At 39.7% G+C, this 22,383-nt stretch overlaps 1 protein-coding gene across 1 annotated transcript; it reads right to left on the bottom strand.

Annotated features, from left to right (window-relative positions):
* Nucleotides 1-335: 335 nt before the first annotated feature.
* On the bottom strand, nt 336-20,629 carry LOC145502609 (helicase ARIP4-like). The gene is made up of 19 exons (XM_081481937.1): nt 18,591-20,629; nt 17,317-17,686; nt 16,331-16,528; nt 15,404-15,518; nt 15,153-15,315; nt 14,457-14,521; nt 13,799-13,964; nt 13,403-13,474; nt 12,432-12,815; nt 12,176-12,294; nt 11,587-11,711; nt 7,809-7,908; nt 7,000-7,095; nt 5,960-6,069; nt 5,400-5,473; nt 4,855-4,956; nt 4,223-4,304; nt 3,598-3,673; nt 336-3,185 (listed from the first exon to the last, which is right to left on the bottom strand). Exons 1-19 carry the CDS (start codon nt 19,425-19,427, stop codon nt 2,459-2,461), a joined length of 3,981 nt encoding a protein of 1,326 aa, XP_081338063.1. The 5' UTR covers nt 19,428-20,629; the 3' UTR covers nt 336-2,458.
* Between the last annotated feature and the right edge of the window lie 1,754 nt (nt 20,630-22,383).

Here is a 22,383-nt window from a genome sequence, read left to right as displayed (position 1 = left end):
TCCGTGTTAATCTTCTCTATTCTTAACCATCCTTGTTCCTTTATAGTTTATTATTGTCCCTTTGGTGTTTTTCTATCCTAGTAAACTATTATTTCAGGTTTCCTTCACTTTAAAGGTAATTTTGTACGCGGCAAAAATACCATGACTGAGCTCCTTAAACGGGATCTTCCACGAAAAATTTAAGGGGAAAATGGTAATTTTTAATAGGCAAAGGGAGGAAAAAAAACGAAATTTTCAAGGGCCAGTGAAACATGGGAAGCCTTCATTCGTGCAACAGAAGTTTCGCTGAAATTTCTCCTCGCGCCATGCAGCATGAAATCGCAATAACTGATAGATTTTGATAATAAAATGTGTATTTATTCAGTGAAATCTCGTACAATCTCGAATTTAAGAAGTGTTTAAATACAATATGTATATACTTTTTGTAACCTTTACAAAATTTGGTCAGCGATCTAAGCAGAACCATGTTCTGAACACAACCAAACATTGTGTCTTCGTGCAATCAACCATCAATCGTCCTATGTACATGTTTCGTGAGGTCTGTGAAAGTGGGGAGCTTCACCTTAAGCTCTGCGCTATACTCAAGCTTCTTAACCGCATCATAACACAAGGAATTCACCGTGAGCGTAGTAGACTGCGAGCGGTCTCTCTTTTCCTCGAAAAACCGCAGCAAAAATCGGGGAAGAACGCAAACGAACAGCGAGCAGCGAAGCTGCGAGCCGCGTGTAGCGCGCGCGTTTCTCGTCTTACGACGCCCGCACTACTCGCGGCTCGCGGTTTCAACGCTCACCTCTGGTTCTGGTTTGCGTTCTTCCCTCGCCGATCTTCGAGCCAAAGAGCGACTGCTCCCAGACTGAGAGAGTTGTAGTTCCTTCTCGATCCCGCACTGGGTGATTAACTTTTGTTTTGATCACATTGAATTACTCGCCAACAATAGCTCCCCAAACATCCCAGTTACGACAAAAAAAATCCCAGTTGGCAATGTGCCAAATAGGAACGCATCTTTCAGCGTGAAAAACTATCGCAAGAAAAGAAAAGTACCCTACGGAGATGGATTTTTTTGCATATCCTACGCTACTGTAACGAAACAAGTAACAGGCAGCGATAGTTACGTTGCAGGATCAGGGCCGTAGCCAGAGGAAAAAAAAAAACTTATGACTGAGGCAATACCCATCACAAAAGTACGACAGAGGCAATGTCCATAGTTAAATTTTCTTCCTAGGTGTTTAGGATGTTTACGATGACCAAGAACAACAAAAACGAAAAACAATGACTGAGGCAAGCGCCTCGGCTTGCCTCTTACTAGCTACGGCCCTGAGGATATTTTCCTTTCGATAGATTGTATTCACCAAAGCCGGCAATATTGGTTTTCATATTATGCTGATTAAGCAGTGATTTCCGTGGGGGAAAATAGGTAGAAAATCGACAAATTTCAACTGGTTTCCTATTATTTCTGATACTTTTAACATAACCATGCTATGCTTTCAGTACACTAGAATAAAATTCTCTAAACTTTTAGCCATTCTCAGTGCATTTCTAGAAAACAAATGGCTTGCAAAGTTGTCAAGTGAAGATATTAATTAGCTAATCCAAAGTAACCATATATTATTATGAAATCAATATTCCATAATTTGGCTCTCAAAAAAAAAAAAAATAGTAATTTTCGCACAAATGATTCACTGCTGGAATGAGTTAGTCTCCTTCACAGCCGTTATTAGGGTCGTCACGTCAAGCAACGCTTCCTCCAACTAAGTAGAGATAAAGCGTTGCGTGACGACCCTAATAACGGCTGCGAAGGAGACTAGGGACAAGTTTTCAAAGGACTGTCCTCTTTCCAATGTTTGTCCCCTGTAAGACCATGCACCTAATTTGCATCATAAATGAAAACCCATCAAGAAAACTATCAGAAACAGCACCAGTGGCTATTGGGAGTAAAGTCTATTGGGGCATCCTCGATTTGTAACTCACAATGTCCTACACAAAACCTACCGGAATTTAAATTTCTACTAGTCTTCCACCTGCAGTCTCTCTTTTTCTGTCGAATGGCAGAGCTCATGTGAAGCACCCAATGTTTTCCATACTTTTTTTCCAACTTTCTTAGCTAATCAAAAGGCGAACTATTAAAGTGAATTTCCTGGAAATTGTTCATCTGGACAGACCCATCACCTGACTTGCCATAACAAAAGTAACTTCCCGTCCAAGGTTCTAAACTATTCCACGTCGAATAGTCCAAAAAAATGTTTTCTGTTTTTAAGTTTGTTTCAACTTGTAACATCCGTACCGCACCGCAAAAGGTCAGCCTCTAGATTTCTCTTTGGACCTCGTTCAGTCTTTACCACTCTCCCCCTGAGGGAAAAAGACTGCTGTGGAGTGCTTTTACCGTGGGAGGGATGGGTAAAGTTGATCCGGATCAGTTGTCAACACTTGTACCACGAGAGGGGTGGGTGATGATTGTACATCAGTTTTTCTCCTCTTGAACTGAATCGCTAGGTTGATTCGAAGCGGTTGAAACCTCCTCCTCTATGGGAGGGGTGCTTGAAGTTTGCACCTCTGTTGGGCTCTTAGCCAGTAGTGTTCTCAACGTGGAATTTTCAGCGGCACTCGCGTTATTCGACGGAATGTTATCCGCACTAGCAACCTTCTCGTCAGTTGATTCGCCTCCAGTGTCTACAGCCTGGGTGCTTTCTTTAGGGCTTGCCTGGTGACCATGAACATTCAGAGCCTGGGAACCATGTGCGTTCCCTTGTTTTAAGAGCAAGTCAATGAATCCAGGAGAAATATTGGGAAACGCATTGCGAGCCATCCTAAACAAGTCATTGTTTGAATGCGATTGGTGCGTCTGATGTGAAAATGGTTCTTGCATTGGCTTTGTAGGTGATGGCAACTCGTCCAAGTCTATCATAACCACATCATCTTTAGACGAGGTCGCCTGCTGATTCCCCCGCGACTGCGCACACGTGGTTGTCGACGAAGTGCTGGGGACAGACTGGGTACCCTGTGTACCTCCCTGAAGTGACGGCACAGCAACACCAGCGCGTATCAAGGAAGCGAGCGGCAGATGCAGGACAGAGTTAGGGAGATGTAGAGGGGTTTGGTGATGAGTGCAGTTCGCAGCTGAGCTATACGGTTGTTTCGCAACTGATCCATCTGGATAAACCGGTTTGGGCACGAAGGGTTGTTGTGTCCTGAAAAATCAAACCAGGCGTATTTATTACTATTTTATTTCTTTTTGTTTTGGAAAAGTAAGTGACGTCTTTACAAAGATATAGACATGTCTAAAATAGTTCCGAAGGTTACCTGCCAATCCTTACAAGATAACCCAGCTATCGTGCAGAAACCTATACCATTACCTAGACGGGAAATCTGTAGCTATCGCCAAGGTCTTGCAGCTATCGTAAGCTTTGATTTTATTTGTCGTCAGAGTGTAGCAGCTGTTATTTTTTTAAGCGGGCTGGAGGCATTGCTGCTGCTGTTTGTTCTAATGTTCTCTCGATGGGTATCGCGACATTCATGTGAGACCTTGAGAGAGCTGCTACCAAACTTTCGAAAAACTATAGCTGTTACACCTGTTTAACCAGTGACACCTGTTATACATACCTGTTATAAACTGGTTGAATCACACCAGGACAGTACCGGTTACCCTGCATTGCAGCTCTTTTCTCCATTTCATAACCTGCAAGAACACAAGCAAGCACAACGTTGAAACTACCACACAGAAGTCTCGGTAAATATATGTTACGTTTTAAACCCTTATAGTCCTACTTTTCCAATTCTCATTTGTTTCTTTTAATGTTTGTCCACAACATACGGGTGAGTACCATTGTCAAGTGGCTGTCACGTAACTATGTGTTTTGTGTTTGGTTAGCGTTTGCCAAGCTCAGAGATTGGTTACATGGGTCTATGGCTATGTTCACACTTGGTACCCAAGCACGGTGCCCGAGCACGATCCTCGCTGGGCACTAATGTGAACGCAACTTTTTTCCAAGTACTCGCACCAGAATGTCCCGGGTAGGACCTTGTACTTGGGCACACCAGAATGCCCCGGGTAGGACCTTGTACCAGGGCACTAGATGGTACCATGGTACTTCGAATACCCAGTGTCTGAACGCAACACTATTTTGTACTGGGTGGCCAGGCACCAGTGCTCCGGTACAAAGCGCAAACACAGCCTATGAATTGTTTCACGAGTTTCATCATTGAAACAGAGGATCGATATAAGTACCTCTCTTTGCTTCTCTCTTTTCTGCCTTGGTCAGCTTTAATTCTTTCTTATCCACTAGCAACGAGTCGTGTTTGAACGGAACCTACAGGACATCAAATATTAAGCAAGCAAAAGCAAACACAATAAGCTATTGCAACAAACTGTGACGCTGCAAAATGTTGTGCCTCTCTGAGAATAAGCCGCTAAAGCGTGTTACACAAGAATACAACCCAGACGGACTGAATTTATAATGAAACAATACTCAACTGGTCCTGCCGCGCGTACATAACTAACAATTAAAATGATATTAACAAATAAAAGGTGGCCTCCCCTATAAGTGTTTCTTGTGTTCTCCTCGCCTATTTAAGTTGATGTTAATATTACTTTTTCATAGAGCGGTTTTCAATTGAGTGTTGTAAAACCAAAGCCAAAACAATTACTTACCAATTAGACTACTCAGCCAATCTCAAACCACAGTAAAACCAAAACCAAAACCAAACTAATTGCCTGATTACTTTCGACACTCAATTGAAAACCGCTCTAAAACATGACGATATGTCACAGCTCACCAATATCTGCTCCTAATAATGGTTTTGTAGTATTATTTAGTGATACATCAAAGGCAATCAAAACAAAGTGACTAGATGACTAACCTTGGATATCCACGGAGTGCTCTGCCTACACAACCTGACCAACACAGGGTCACTGAACTGGTCAGCGGCTGCTGCCAAATCAGGCGCAGGCGACGCTGCTTCCTACAAAATCAAATAAATCACGTGACAATTTGCCTAGTTTCCAGGGCTCCCTTTTCTCTGCACGAACAATTCGCTACCGGTCACGTGTTCCAATGACAAAAGAAACAACGTCCCGGCATAGTTAGTGGAGATTCCCCTCCACTAACTATGGTCCAGGTATTAAGATTAAAGTAGTTCAGTCACGGCATTTTGAGTAATTTGGTCGCGTACAAAACTCCTTTTAAATTGAAGGAAACCTCAAAATGATGGTTTTCTAAGATAGAAAAACACCAAAGAGATAATGATAAACCATAAAGGAACAAGGATTGCTACGGAAGGAGAAGATTAACACGGATTACAAACGAGTTAAGGCTTGGGAAAATGTGATACAGAAACAAAGCAAAGTGACAATGAGTGATAAGCAGTTCAAAGACGGAGACACAGCTGGTTTAAAGTAAACCTACCTTTTCACAAATAAGTTTCATTATTTCTTGCTTGGTGAAGTTAGCTTCTGGGTTGAGTTCGTCCACAATTCGATCTGTAAAAGAAATTGGTTTAGTTTAGTTTACACTGAAATAATAATCACTTTGAGTCACTGAACCATGACTAACCTGCGTAGCAAGCATTCCCCAACGAAGAGCCTTTATCCGCATTCTGGCCGCGCGCAAATGGGAGCGAGAGCAAAAAATCGACGAAGCAAGGGGGTGGTGGGGCGAACCAGCGAGCGATTTTAAACTCTCGCTCCAATTTGCGCGCGGCCAGCTCTTCGCACGGAATCCGAATGTTTGCCACGAAGGCTAACCAATGACTAACTCACATACAGTCGATACCAAGGGCAGGAAACGTATAACCAAAGAGAAGCGCGGAAAGAAACGTTACAACCAAGAGCAAAGGCGAAAATGACTTCCAATAGATTGGTACGTCCCGCATCTTTTCTGGAGAGGTCCCAATAATATAACAGCTTCTAATAAACCTTCACACACTAAAAATCTTGTGACATAAGAGCAATTACAGAATTGCTTACTCGCCATGCCCTGCTTGGAGATCTGTCGATCATAAATCTTCTTTTCCATCGTCCCTGTACTTATTAGACGGTAAATATGAACTGGCTTCACTTGGCCATAACGATAAACCCTGCAATACATGACATAAAAGTACATCCATTAACTCGCAAGAGTGATCAGATTATAAATTATCCTTACCATATCAGAGCGTTACAAGCAGACAAGTGACGAGAATTAAGAAAATTATCAACTTGGGGATACTGTCTTGACGTAACGTCGCATTCGAAGGAAAATATATAAGAGAAATCTCTGGTAATCAGTAAAAAATGGTCTTTCACGGCTGGGAATAAAAAGGTTAAGACTCGTTGTCGCCTTTCTCTGATCCATGGTGGTCACAAGGCAGTCCTCTATTACAAAAGCATGTTATACATAAACACACAAAGGATTGAACATGGCAGCCAAATTAGATCGGTACCAGACTTCCTCTCTCTCTCTATCGTGTGATAAAAAATGGCAAAAAGGACTTATTATCTTAGACAGTCAATTTATGCAGATGCTTAAAAATTTTGCAGGACCCCTGAAATTTTGAAGCTGGGGGGCTCAGGACGCTTTTTTTGCAATACTTTGTGCGAACACTGATTGTTCATATAAAACACTAATCCAAGAACTGATTTATTTAAAAACAATTATGACTAGGGGGAGTGGGTTTGACGAATGTTACACATTGTAACTAAAGATATACCGTCTTCAATGGATGGCAGACAAACTAGTTTACTTTTAACATAAAGGAATAAAAAAAGCCTAGAATACTCTGTAACAAGTAACAACGTCCAAAGAACTAATAAGTATTTACAACTTGTCACAACAGTGTCTGCAGCCGTTCCCGCTTAAGAGTTTGATGCCTGCAGTTAGTTACAAAGTTCACTTGTGAATACAATCTGTCATGCACTGAATCCAGTTTCGCTGAAAACCTCACATGAAAAGGACTAAGAAAACTGTGATGGTCTCGTTGCTTCATAAGAAAAAGCCACAGTTGATGAAAGTGTACAAATTATTGTACCTGCAAACTGCCTGCACGTCGTGACAAGGATTCCACGAGGCATCAAACACAACAACACGGCTTGCACCTACCAGGTTAATACCAAGACACCCCGCCCTGAGAGAAACAATTTGTTGAAAATTAGACCTTTTTTTCTATTTTTGGCCACACAGGCCGATCTGCCATCGGGCATTCATCCACCAATGCAAATGAAAGATTGCCTGATCACAGCTTACATGTGAGCTGGCAAAGCATTTAGGAGTGTCAGAACCTTTGTCAGAACTCAGGTTTCTTTTTTGTGCAGGGTAAAAAAAGGTTAAGTCTGTATATGAACCACGTGGTTCATCAGGCCGGAGCTTATCCCAGTTACCATAGCATGAAGCGACTAGGAGTATTTCTACTCCCCCCTGGATGGGATGCTACTCCATCACATGGTTACACCGAGCATTAAGTTTGCCGGTACCCATTTATACACCTGTGTGGAGAGAGGCACTGTAAGAGTAGAGTGTCTGGCCCAAGAACACAACACAATGTCTCTTGATCCAGAGTCAAGCGCACTAAGTATGGGGCCATAGCGCTGCACAATTTTTTGTGCAGCTAGGTGGTTAATACCCAGACCAGTGTAACTAAGGTAACTACTTTGACCATTTGAACAGACATGCTAGCCACACAACTGTCAGCAGGTCCACTGCTAGCACATTTTATTTCTCGCACAATGCAAGTTTCTTTTACTTTTAATTCTTCTGTTATCTTTTGATTCCTTTGGTAGATACAATTTATATGAAATTTGGCGAGCAAACTACCAAAATAGTTATGAAGATATTGCATACCTTGTTGATAACATAAATAACAAGACCTCAGTGTTTTCTGGAGCATTAAAGCGATTGATAAGTCTTTCTCTTTCTTGGGCAGACGTGTTTCCATCTAGCCCTGCAGATAGAACAAGTACATATCACTACAACAACACATACTTCCCAGTAATTATCTACCGTATTCTAAATATATTGCACAATCTGGTTAAAGTTGTCTGACTGACTTGTACATGTATATAACATTTAGATCTACAGTCAAACCTCCCATAAGTGACCACCCAAAATATCAAGCCTAGGTGGTTGCTTACGGGAGGTGGCAAAAGAAAACATTAGTACCACAAGAAGAATCTTGGAAGCTTTAATAAATAGACAGAGGTTCAGATGGAAATCTGTAACAGGAATAAACACACAGTTTTGGGTCTTGAGTGTTGGGGAACAGGAAAGGAATGGTGCATTGGTGAAAGCAGAATTCAGGCAAATGAAATGAATTAGAAGAACGAACACAAACCTGCCAAATTGATTGTTCTATATCGACGCCAAAGTTCCTTAAATGCGCTGTGCCTCAAGGCACAATTCTAGGCCCGCTTTTATTCTTACTCTATATTAATGATTCACTGCAGTGCCTTCATTTTTCCCATCCTCAAATGTATGCTGACAATACCAGCATTACTTATGCAGGCAAAGATTTAAACGAAATTAATGGTTGTCTCAACAAAGATTTAAAATCTGTCAACACCTGGTCGTCTTCTAATAAGCTCACATTGAACCTAAGACCGAATTCTTAATATTAACCCCAAGGCAAAAGCAAGTTTACTAGTCAGACAATCCATCTCTTACCATTAATAATTTTCCCATTGAGCAGGTGTCTTCAACAAAATCTCTCGGTGTATACATCGATGAAAACTTAAGCTGGAATACCCACATTGAAAGTGTTTGTAAGAAAATTTCTTCAGCTTTAGGCTTAATTAAGCGCATTAGAAATTTTGTACCACTATACACTCTTTTTTGAACATCTTCAATGGTTTGGTAATGCCCCAGTTTGACTACTGCAGCTTAGTATGGGGATGCTGTAGTACAAGTTGCGCCGAAAAACTTCAGAAGCTGCAAAACCGTGCGTATATTGTTGTCTGCCCCTTATGATTCTAGTGCTACAGACCTGTTCCGAAGACTTAGTTGGAAAAACTTAAGGAATCAGAGGCTTTTTACCAAAGCCACTATGATGTTCAAAGCTTTAAATGGAGAGACACCTGATTATTTATCAAATAAATTCATATTTCATAATGATACAACTAGTTAGATGAAGAAATATAGTGAAATGAGGCTGGCTCTTCCTCAACCTTGCACCAACTATGTTCGTGAAAGTTTCTCTTATGGCGGTGTCGCGTGGAGTAGCCTTCCAACTGATATTAGAGTATCTAAAACATTAGGTGAATTTAAGACAAAGCTAAGTAACTTCAGTTTTGAGTGAATTAACGACACGGCATCACTGAAAAGCAGTACTTTTGTTTTCATTTACATCTATTGAAATAGGTAGTTAGCTCAGTTTGTTTAGATTAGGCTAGTTTCTTTAGATTAGGCTTTTATTCTTTGTGATTACTTTTATAAGGATTATATTGTTTAATTTTTACATTTGTAGATATTTTTGCTTGTATGCAATTGAGTGGAATTTACTGTGTATAAATAAAGTGATCTATCTATCTACCCTTATACCCTTATACCCATTATACCCTTATACACCTTATACCCTTATACCCATTACACCCTTATACCCCTTATACCCTTATACACCTTATACCATTATACCTTTATACCCTCATATCCCTTATACCCCTTATACCCTTATACCCCTTATACCCTTATACCCCTTATACCCTTTACACACCTTATACCCTTATACCCTTATACCCCTTACACCATTACACCCCATATACCCTTATACATCTTATACCCCTTATACCCTTACTTTATTTAATGTGGAGTTAGGTTTAGCTAGTCAGCTAGTTTATAGGTAATCCACGGCCCTAGTTTATTCTAAAAATTAAAACTAAGAATGTACAATAATTGATCGTATAAAACTATGAAGACCTATAAAAGCAGAGAATTAAAAATCTAAAGAATCAAATCACAATAAATTCCAACATCAGTTGAACTTGAGCGATCAAATTTTGTTGTTCACATGTAGAATTGTAGGATTCCATTTCCGCATGTAGAATTGTAAGTGTTGCACGGAAATTTGACCATGTCACACCCATACTAAAAGAATTAGAATGGCTGCCAGTATCAAGCCAGCTTTACTATCGAAGTGCCACTTTAGCCTTCAAGTGCATGACGGGCTGTGCTCCCGACTATTTGACCTCTATTTTAATCAAACGTGCAGATATAAGCACGCGTACCACTAGGGAGCTCTCAACAATTAAACATTCCTCTATTCAGAACTGCCACTGGCCAAAGAACATTTTATTATAGGACAACTACCATCTGGAACTCATTGGACCTTACTTTAAAACTCAGTAGAACTATTTCAATTTTTAAAAAAGCATTGAAACGTAAATTAATTGTAGAGTTTTTAAATTCGTGATTATCTAAATTAGAATGTAATATTATTAATTTTAGTATATTAGTATTTAATTGCAGTATTTACCATATTGTCTTCGAAGAGCCCCCATGGGGAAAGATAATAAAGGTGTATGTATGTATGTATGTATTTCTATGCGGCAAAATATCTCCATGATTTGAGACCACATTTAGTTGTGTTAATTTCCGCAAAGAAAGGATATAGTCATGCCGAAGGTTATCCTTGGATGAGCGTAAGGTGATAAGATCTCTAATTGCGGATGGAGCTTTGTCCAATATACAATTGTTTATTGTCAACAGCATGTCCTGGATTCTTCGAGTTTCCATGAATGGGAGTCTGATTCTCTGCAAGAGATCTTGATAAGATGCACTTTTATTTTTGAAGACGTTTCTTAAAGCCCTTTTGTTGACTTTCTCGATTTTAGCAGTGTTTCTTTTTCCGCAGTGGTGCCAGACGTGGTTACAATAGTTAACATATGGTAGTATAAATGCACGGTATAGCGATTCCTTAGTATTAGGTGGTAAAATATTCTTCAGTCTGTTCAGAGCACTTATCTGGGCACTAACTTTGCCCCTAATAGCCCTAAGATCACTAATACCTTTAATATCCTTAATACCCCTGCTTACTAGTAATACCCCTCATACCCATAATAACCCCTATTACCCCTAATACCCCTAATACTCCTGATTACCCCTAATACCCCTAATACTTTTAATATCCCTAATACCCCTACTACCCCTAATAAAGTGATCTATCTATCTTTCTGCCCAGAATACTCGGGATCACCTCTGGAGGTGGTCCACTTATTTCGGTCAGAAAATTGCGACCGAAATTTCGCCGTTCCATTTTTGACAAACTGGTTATTTGCCCTAATTAGGGAATTTGGGAAAGGAATGAAAAATGGCAAGGGCCATTCTCATTGGTCAGAGTTTAATTGGAAAATGTCATTCCTTTTTCCTCAGGCATTTCCACTGATCGCTGACTGGTCGGTTTGGCATAATGAAAGCACCCCAGGTTCTCACTTTTAAATTCCAATTTGATCTTGAAACAGAGGACAAAGAGCATTTCTGTGGTACATGTATGTGCCTTTGCAAATTTCTAATATATACTTTATTATATATATATTATATAGATAATATATTATTATATATAATAATACATTACTATTTAATATATATATTATTTACTATATATATATTTTATTTTAGTTTTTTTCCTTACTAAAATAGCTCTTGTTCTTGGCCCATCTAACTGGCTTCAGTGGATCAGCGACCCGCCCAGGATAGAATGGTATATCACACTTTGAAAGGAATTCCTCTATCACACTCAAGGTGGACAAGCTTTGACTGGAAAACAATAAAAACCGATTCAAAAAAAAATCTCTAAGACTAAGAACAGTAGGTCTGAAACAACTGTAGAACATTGATTAAAAGAGAACAAGCGCTGGCTTTAGCAAATGTTTTCTATGTGGAGGTACTGGCGACAGGAGCTTCATTATGGTCTGGGCATCAGGCAAAATTGACTGGCTGTGAAGATGGTTTTGTCCACCTAGTATGACCATTTGGAGGAAAGTTTTTTCCCTATAAAGAAGTTTAGTTCGAAACAATCAGCTTGCCTGTGAAAACCAATTGCCATCTTGAAACCCCCATGGAGAGTTAACAAGATTTACCTTGCACTAAAACTAACTTATCATGGCTGTTAGTTTGTCAAATATTTACTAAGAAGGGTTTGTGAATGTTTGCACACCATGATGCAGTTAAAATTTGAAACATCTGTTACACATTTTGTGTAACATCTCTGCTAGTCTCACCTAAATATGAGGATTTTCTCTCCTTGTTTTAAACTCTCCTCAATGATCTCCATAAGCACAACAAGCTTGCCACCATTTTTCATCACTCCAGGTTGATAATCCTTGAACACATTCTTGGCCTGAACATCAAGAAATTACAGAGCTTATTTCAAAGAAAGCCTTGTTTTCTTGAACAGCTTTTCATTTGCATTGAGTGTTAAACATTTAGAATCAAATGTATTCCGAAATTGCTCAACTGATAAAGTGATCAACTCACCCATGCCATATCTTCAACAAAAGCAGAACTGCGGTCAGCCGGCATGACCACTTGTTGAGTGACAAGTGCAGGACAATCACTTGTGCTTGTGGTAGCTTGCGTTGTTGTTGTTGACATGGTTACAGTCTGTCCTGCGAGTTGATAGGACACCATTTGCTGTAACTGCATCGTCGACCTCACCAGTGCCTGGGTAGCAAGTTGGGAACATGCAGGTACAGGTTGTACATTTGCCGTCTGTGTATTTGTTGATGATGGAAAGTAAGGAGATCGCTGGGATGCAGAAGACTGATTCTGTGAGATGACGGCAGTTGCACTTGAAGGAGAACCACCTCTGTCAGCTGATATGGAATTTTGTGTTGTTCCATTTGAGTCATCAGTGATTGTCTGAAGGAAATCAGTAATAAGCTGTTTAGACAATTTTCAAGATTGGCTAAGATTCCTTTACGGACTCCAATATTTTGCTCTTTGTCCATAACATTGTGAAGGTTGGAAACATGACAGTTATATGTGAGAAACATGTAACCATTAAACACATAAGATGGACAGCTGTAAAACATGTTCTCACCTAACCTGTCCTTCCATAAAAACACAAAGAATTTTGTTTCAATTTATAGAATAAAAGGGACATTCAGTCGGAATACAGATACTGTACAGGATTGAGTGCAAGCATGCTTCTTGAATTTCAAACCAGTGACGTTTCCAGAGCCCTCACTGTTCATGTTGGTTTTAGGAAGAGTGGGTACATGTAGCTCATGGGATGAGATGGGTATGATGTGATAATGTGACTCATGCAGACTAGAGCTGAAGAGTTGTTCTCTTACTCAATCTTGTACCCAAACTCAAAGCTTAAATCCAGTAAAAACTTATTGAAAACTACAGGATAATTTGTCAAAGCAGTGAAGTCATCTTATTGAAGAAAAGGTTTTTCTTGGGGTTGGGGTTATTTTTTCATACACAAAAGACATTCTTACCAATGGTGACTCATTCCTGTCACTATTTTTCATATTCAAAGAGTGATAAAAAATGTCAGGATGGTTCCAGATCTGTAAAGGAATGGAAAAGATACAAAGTGTATGATAAATATATGTTGTCTCCTGGGCATAATAGACACCAGACAAAACAAAAATGACATAACAGTGTAATAAAATACCGCGTCTTTTTACAAGTGACAATGAGTCTAGACTCAAACTGGCTACAACTAAGAAAAGCTAAACATAAGGCTGAAGAAAAAGCTCTTGAAACTGTCAAATAGTTAGCCTAAACTAGACATTTTGGGCTTTTCAGTTTTTTGTCATAATGTCACACATCACCTGAGTTTTTTGCTCATTTCTACAACTAGAAAAACTGTTTAAAAGAAACTGACGCACCTTGGTACATGTGTGGAAACCCTTTATAGGGTTGATGTAACCGACTGAGCCCAACAGCCGTTCAACAAATGTGTTGTAGAGTTCTCTCTGAATAGGAGACATGTTCACTAAAATGATATGCTCTTCTTTGGATGGAAGGCACTTCTTCAGGACCACTTGACTGCGTCTAAATTGATACAAACAAAGAGGTTTTCAATACAGACATTCCACCACAAGCAGGTAAAGGTAAGGTAAGGTAAAGTCTGCATATGAGCCAAGTGGCCCATCAGACTGGTGCTTATCACAGTTTCTGTAGCATGAAGTGACTAGGAGTATTTCTAACCCCTCCCCCCCCCCCCCCACCCCACATGGATGGTATGCTAGTCCATTGCATGTTTACCACCAGCATTAAATTCACTGATACCCATTTGTACACCTAGGTGGAGAGAGGCATTGTGACGGTGAAGTGTCTTGCCAAAGAACACAACACAATGCCCCTGGCCATGGCTTGCACCCAGACCACTAAGATGAAGCCACCACCCCTCCAAATGCAGACACCTTTGTTATCGCTTGTGAATAAGACAATAAACTGAATAATTTCTATCTACAGTGTACTGTACATATAATGACAATAGTCATAAAGCAACTACTGAATAATGTCTGTTACAGTCTAACTCACCTCTGTACAAAACCTTCTAGCAAGCTGTGAAGTACGTGGGCTCTATATCTCATCACCCTCACATCCTAAACAGGATGAAAACAAGTACAATTGTAGATAGGTGGCTGTATTGTTGGAGTAGACAGGAGTTTCATTGACATTTTCAGCAAGAGGGCAACTGGCTTTCACAGATGGGAAAAACTGTTTGAACTGAACTTCTTTGTAAGAAAAACTTTCCTCTAGATAGGTTAAACCAAGTGGGCAAAATCATTCCTACAGCCAGTCAGTTTGCCCAGTGCCTGGCCCTTAGTGAAACCAGGAGTACAGCTGTAGGTGGCTCATTCTGCAGAGTGAGCACTTCCCTCCAGGCATAGATTTCTTGGTAAAATTGGGGTGCCTTATTTCCATGAATTTGCAAGTTAGAAAATAAATTCTTATGAAACTTTGCATGCCAGTATTTACTAAATTTGGCATGACAAATTGAGTAGTGAGGCTTAATTCTTGCTTGAATGAAAACGATCTGAAAAGGATGACATCGTGGAAATGGTCCAGGGAAAAATGTTCAATTAAGATATTTCTTTGGTTAAAGCTTTTACATGAATGGTCATCCACAGATTACATAAAAAGAAAAATATTAATTTACATAATTTTTGACTCTGGAAGTAAGCTAAATGACGAAAATTATTCACAGAGTAAAACAATGCTTTTTTTACTTACAGATGGTGTGCTGTCAGAGCACTGTCCATTGAGTATTGGCCTTTCAAACATGTTGCAAAACTCCTGTTTGGTTCCTAGAAAGTTGGGTCGCACAAAGTCAACCATGCACCAGTACTCTTGAAGGTTGTTTTGTAGAGGGTAACCAGTTAACACCACTCGACGTCTGGAAAAAAAAAATCATACAGTTATGCAGTTGATGAGGATCACACTGTAAACATTTTAGCATTCTGGCACATGAAGTAAGTTCGTACCTTGTATGGATTTTTTTCAAGGCCTGTGAAATATTTGCCTGGTCATTTTTAATCCTATGCCCTTCATCACAAATGACAAGATCAGCTCCTGGTCTGCAAAGAGCCTTCTGGACTCCTGAGGAAACAAACAATGAAGTTAAGGGGAAAGAGCCACAGGGCTAATGTCACTGCTATTTCCATGAGATTTCTGACTTGTATTTATCATAAAGTACTATTCAAATGACTTTGAGTTTACAAGTCTTAGTCAAGAGATGGGATGGGGAAAAAATAGCAATTATTAACAAGAATTATGTGAATTCATCACACTTGTATGCAGTACATAATTTTCTACAACATATTATTTTGAAATAAAGGTTAAAGGGTTAAAGGGGAAAGGTGATAAGAGTAAAGAAAACCATCAAGTAAGTAATTATATTGTCTTGATAGGTCACCAAATTCTCAGTAGTGACATTAAAAGAACTGTATGGCTGTCAGCAAGGAGAATTGATGCACTGATCTACAATCTTCGTCAGAATAAAATAAGAAATAAAACCACCCCTCCCCCCAATCAATGATGCAGAGCTCGAAAAACACGTGAGTACCAGCATGCCCTTAATCTAAGCAGCTCATGAATTTTGCTTGCCCTGGGCAAGACTTAGTTTATGTTGTTATTATTTACTTGGCAGATGATTTGCCTCGGCCCTTGCCCATCGGGCAAGTGAGAATGAAAAGTTACTTGCCCGGGAGGAAATTCTACTTGTCCGGGATGACTGGACGGCAGCTTTTCGAGCCCTGTGATGAACTGGCACTAAAACCCAAAACCATCATTGAAATGGGGGGAGGGGGTAGTCTTAATTTTTCAGTTAAATTGTCCAAAATTGTAGGGAATGTAAGGACTAATAAAATCATTTCCTTCTCCCATGAACATTTCATCAGTAAAATACTAACCAATTAACAGTTCCATGTGCTTTTCCTCTTCATCCAGATCAATCACTTCTGGTTCACCATTCATTTTGTCAGGTGCTGGTGATTTCTTCTTTTTAGTCGGCATGCTCTTGATGCTGGACATGGAAGGCGTCACGGTGGAGAGAAGCCGGTAAAGCTCGTAACCCATAAGAAGGACACCACCATTTTGATTCCACTCACCTAAAGGTTTACAGTCAAGTCAGTTGATCTTCATTTAAAGATGAAATTGTACATTATCATATTTACATGTACATGGTCTTCCTAGGAGTCATATTAATTCACCTGGAATACATTAACTACAGAACTATGGATCTAGAAAAAATAAAATGCAATAAAAACTTATATGATCAAGGTTTTTAATAATCTATGAATAATGTGTTCAAAATAATCTTTCTGCCACAATGTAGTTATATATTATTGTTCAAATCAGGCCAATGTCTGATCCCTAAGGGGATCTCGTTCAACAGAACAGATCCCTTGTAGCATATGCTATCTATCTTACAAATCAGACATTCAGTCAATAGAGAACAAAGACAATCAAATGGAAACAAGAGGCCGCAGGTTACAAAAATCCGGACTAGACTGAAAAAAAAAAAAAAAAAAAAAATTACCAAATCAGTACTTCAAGACTTCCTTAGCCTTGCCAAAACGCGAGACTGCGTGACAGCTTTGTGAAAAAATTGACACTGTGATACACACATAACTGCTAAAAAAAAATCGAGACTGTGAGACCTGTCAAATTCAAAACAAACTTTGTGAGACCCATGGTTTTTGAAGGACCATTTGCCATCTCTACTTAAGTAAAAGAAAGACCAAAGGCAATATTCCCCCAGTACAGGATATATGTACTGCATTGCCTTGATGCATTACCAGATTCTCAAAACTAACATTAAAGAAATGTATGCCAATCAGTAAGGAGATTTATTTACAACCTTGGATATAAAAAAGGTCCATTTGATACTACTTACCTATAACCTTAGCTCGTGCCATTGTAGTTTTGTGATTGTCACTTAACAAGTGCACTTTAAAATCCCTGTAACGAACTGTACTTGAATCTGATGCTTCCACAACAATGCCATTACTATCTGTGATAAGATCAGGCTTAGATGGCAACCACATGTTAAACTCTGCTAGCCAGTTTTGTATCGTATTAATTGGTACAATACACAAGACTTTCTTAGCTGTGGTATATCTCAGGAGGATATCAACAAAGCTAGCCACTTGAAGAGTTTTTCCAAGGCCCATTGAGTGGGCCAGGATACATCCAAATCCTGTGCTGACTTTGTAACGGTTAAGTGTCTCTACAAGGTTATCATAAAGGAACCTTATTCCTCCGATCTGTTAAAAAAATAAATAAATAAAATTGTACAATGAACTTATCAGCAGTGCTGCTACTAAACAGAAAGACATGAACTGCTGAAATGATTTTGTTTGGCACGCTATATCTGATAAATGCCATATCCAATATTACAGTAAATGCCCCATTTAAAGAAGCACTCATATAGAAGCAAATACATTCTAGTTATGCAATGCTTTCGATTGATATACCATGGAATATCCCACTGGTCACTTGAATTTTTTCGGCACACACATGAGCCTTTAGGCGAGTGTCTATACCAAGAAAATACAAGTGACAAGTAAGACTTATTTCTTGGTACATCATAAGAGAGCGTTGCATAACTATTTTATACCATGCCATAGAAAAATACAATAGCCAACACAATCATAGACTGTTCACAGTCCCCCATTTTTCCGTGAGATCGTAGATGTTGATCGTTGAATTTGACAGGCCGCCATCTTAGTCTCTTGATGCAACCAAAACTGGGGAGAGTACCAAATGCCGATGGGTAGAGGCGGGCATTTTGTATTTTACTCTCCCCAGTTTCGCTCACATCAAGAGACCAAGATGGCTGCCCATCGAACTCAACAATCGACATCTATGATGTATACAAAAATAGGGGACTGTGAACAGTCTAACACAATCATTGTGACATAGTAACATATGGCACATGATGGGAAGCTTGGATGCAATAAATGCTGTCAAATATACTACAGCTTTAGTATATCATGATTGCCTTTGTTTTCTATGGCATGGTATAAATATGCCTCATTCCAATACACAAAAAGACCCCTATTACAAAGGAAGTGCCCTGTTTCTAATAAAATGCTCTTCATAGAGCTAACATAATTTTAGTACCTTTGGTGTTAATTCAAACTGTTTTAGTATAAGCATTCATCGTACCTGATGTGCCTTGATAACTTTGGCAATCTGCGGAGCAAGGAAAATGTCCTCTTCATCAAGGGGATGATTAACATTAACAAGAACCCGCCCCTGCGGATCAACTTGATTGGCACTGTCATCGGCATGTAAGCCACTATTGTCATAGTCAACATCATTGTGTTTACAAGCATTAAGACCACCACTCCCATCATCATCGTCATCATCACTATCGTCTACTTCAACCTCAGAATCAGAACTGATGATTTCAATTAAATCCCCATTTAAATTTTCAGCGGAATTTTGTGAATCACACTGACAGTAGTTAACAGTTGAACAGTGAGATTCTGTGTCACCTTCATCATCACTGTCAATGACAATAATATGTGGTTCATTATCCTTTTTCTCTCGGACATCAACAGCAACTGGGGAAGACGGTTTTGAGGTACTAACTGGCGACTCAGACCTCAAATTTTCGACGACTTTTGAGCTTGGTAGTGAACTAGAAGCTGCGGTTGCTAAGCTTTTTTGGAGCTCAAGGCGCCGCAAACGTTCTCGTTCTTCTTTCTGCGCCGAAATCGTTACGTCAGTCAGTTCATCTTCACGAAGAATTCGCCGAATACGTTTTCGTTTGCTAGGATCAATCTTTTTTCTTTTCCTTTTAGCTGGAACTTCTCCATTACTTTTTGAAGTCGCATTGGAAGTCGTTGGCTCGCCAATGTCAACATCTTCGTCGTCTCCTGCGAAATCGTCCTCAAAACCTAGAAGACTATCCTCGTCACTGTCCAAAACATGGTTTGACGAGTTACCAGTGACTGAAATGTCGTCTTCACCATCGCTTGGCACGTGAACATCTGCCATAGTTTACTAAACAAGATATTGACACAAACTACGATATCAAACCTCTGATTAAGCCGTTAACTTTTTTCGCAGAAGTAGAAGAACAATCATCAGCCTGCCAACGAGGATCTGTGAGAACACTGCCACCCAAGCTGAGTAAGCATAAATCTTCGCTTGAATTTTCCTGTCGGGACCGCTTAATTTAAATTCGTCAGTTGCTGAAACCAAAAAAAGCGACATATGGTGCTTAATTGACCTAATGAAGCGTGCGATGAGTCTTTAGGGTAAGTACTTGCACCGTTTCGTTCCCATCCAAGGTCTCTGAAGCGATAAAAGCGAAATACTCGTTCTGGTTCTGCTCTTCACCCCGCGAAAATCATCCGCCATATTTGTACCGGAACAATGGGGAATGGCAACCAGGCCACCCGCGCTTTTCTGTGTTGTTGTTCTCGGGGCCGGGTGGGTTGGTGTCAATCGGAAATAACAATAATAATAGACCAATTTCGATATATTAAAATTCAGCCTAAAACAATGGACCTCAGCACGAGGCTCTGGGGAATAAACCCCACAAACTCTGTAGTTATTCCCCAGAGCCTCGTACTGAGGTCTATTGTTTAAGGCTGAATTTTAATGTATCGAAATTGGTCTATTCTGTCTACTTTTTGGCTTTTTGCCACCATGACCCAAATCGAGTAAAAAAAACGTCTGAAAAATTCCCAAAGAAAGATCAATATAAAGAAAGATGTAATAATTTCAGTTATGTTGCGTTATTTACAGGTAATTTTTGAATTAAAAATACAGGTGAATAGCTGGTTTTCACATGACGTCACTAAAATTCGAACTACAAAACTATTGATCTTCCTGAGATTTTACTTAAATGATGTATAAGAGCAGCTGGAAACTAATATTCATACAAATTTTCACTCCGAATGGGTTCTTGGTTTTGTGATACACTATGCTTGAATTTCTAAGCTTTTGCGTGACGCGGCATTTACATGACTGCCTGGAGACCTGTCATGATGGTTAAAAAAGTGACTTATTTCGGGGAACTTGGCTATCTGAACAGTTCAGGTCTTAGAAAAAGTATTACTTTCATGTTTTAGAGTTCCTCGAGGGATAAATTCACGCTTTTGTAGCAAAACTCAGTGACAGATGTTTCTGTTGGTTTCCAGCCGCCATGTTGGTGTCCATACGGATGGGCACCAGCATGGCGACTCCATACAAATCTCTATAAATTTGGGTAAAAAATTTATCCGCATATCTCACATAAGAAAATTTGCTGTGACCAGAATTTTGGTGAGAGTCTTTGCATATTTACCTTCTTTCATTTCCCAGATTCTGGACTTTATCTATTGACCGGATTTGATTTTTATTTTGATCTATTTTGAATTGCGTGACACTGAAAACCAGGAATTACATGCTAACAGACCCTGGGAAGTAGCCAGAAAAAATATTACAGAGGCAATGTTCATAGTTAGATTCTCTTTCTAGGTGTTTAGGGTGTTTATGGTAATGATAACCAACAAAAGCCAAAAAAAAACAAAGACTAAAGCAAGCACCTCAGTTTGCCTGTTTCTATCTAGGGCCATGAAAACCTCCTGTAGTAGGGAGACACCTCCAGCAGCCCCTGCGGTCACATACATAAGGATACTCTCAGCCATAAATGGTCCCAGTCACAAACAAACAGTTCATTTACAACCTCCCATTCCCAGAAGCAAAACCATTCTAAATGAAATTATCTTTTCTCAGGTGTTGTGTGTATCCAGTTACTAGAAGTTCTACTGGATTCATTTTAAGTTTCATACACTTGCCAGGAAAACCTACTCCCATTCAAGTTAAAAGAAATTATAATGATAAAATGTTGTAGCTGATAGTAACAAACATTTAGATAATTAAACCTACTACCACTTGATTAAAAAAAATAGTCTACTTGTTTGAGCATAATTTATATCGTGATTGTGTTGAATCCTTTGAGCCCCATGTAGCAATGTCATTACCCAGGCTGTTTCTCTTTCAGAAAGTACCAAAATGATTGATACACAGTAAAAATAATAGACGAAAAAATTGCACAAAGTTAAGCCGTGAACAAGAAATACATAGAACAAGTTCTTCCCCCCTTCCTCTGAAATATGTCTTTGCACAAATCTGAAGTTGGACAGAAAAATTCCCCAACCCCATTAACTTGGTTCTACCCCTAGCTGAAAAATATTATAGTCCCTCTTTTACAACCACCAGTTCTATAAAACAGCAAGAGTCTAGTCCAAATAACTGCAAGGAAATTTATTTTTTCCTTCAGGGTTATCACTTTGACAGGCTGGACAAATATAAATAAATTACAATATTTAGAGAGGACGCCACACATCAGCTTTAGCTGGTTTTCAAATGGGTACTCTATCCTGTTCAAATTGGAAATTTGGAATGTTCTTTTTTTGTAGGCAGGAAAACCAGAGAACCCAGAGAAAAACCCTCGGAGCAAGGCGAGAACCAACAGCAAACTCAACCCACATATGGCACCAGGCCAGAATGGAACCATGACCACATTGGTGAGAGGTGAGTGCTCTCACCACTGCACCATCTCTACTCCCCAAGAGTGATTGGAAAAAAAAGCGCAAAAATAAGTTTGCTTCACTTATTTTTTCTTGTACAGTTGTAGGGCCCTGTAGGTAAAGTCTGCATATGAGCCAAGTGGCCCACCTAGGCTGGAGCTTACATCCCAGTTTCAGTAGCGTGAAGCAACTAAGAGTATTTCTACTCCCGACTGGATGGGATGCTAGTCCATCACAGGGTTAACCCCAGCATTATATTTGCCGGTACCCATTTATATACTTGGGTGGAGTGAGGCACTGTGAGAGTAAAGTGTCTTGCCCAAGAACACAACACAATGTCCCCGGCCAGGGCTCGAACCCGGACCACTCGATCTGGAGACGAGTACACTAACCATGAGTGCCACTGCGCCTCCGTAGGGTCTCGTAGGGTG

The sequence above is a fragment of the Orbicella franksi genome, chromosome 11 (genome assembly GCF_964199315.1).
Source record: "Orbicella franksi chromosome 11, jaOrbFran1.1, whole genome shotgun sequence".
NCBI classification, from domain to species: Eukaryota; Metazoa; Cnidaria; class Anthozoa; order Scleractinia; family Merulinidae; genus Orbicella; species Orbicella franksi.
The sequence above is the reverse complement of the archived record's forward strand: the minus strand, read 5'-3'. Positions and strand labels throughout refer to the sequence as shown.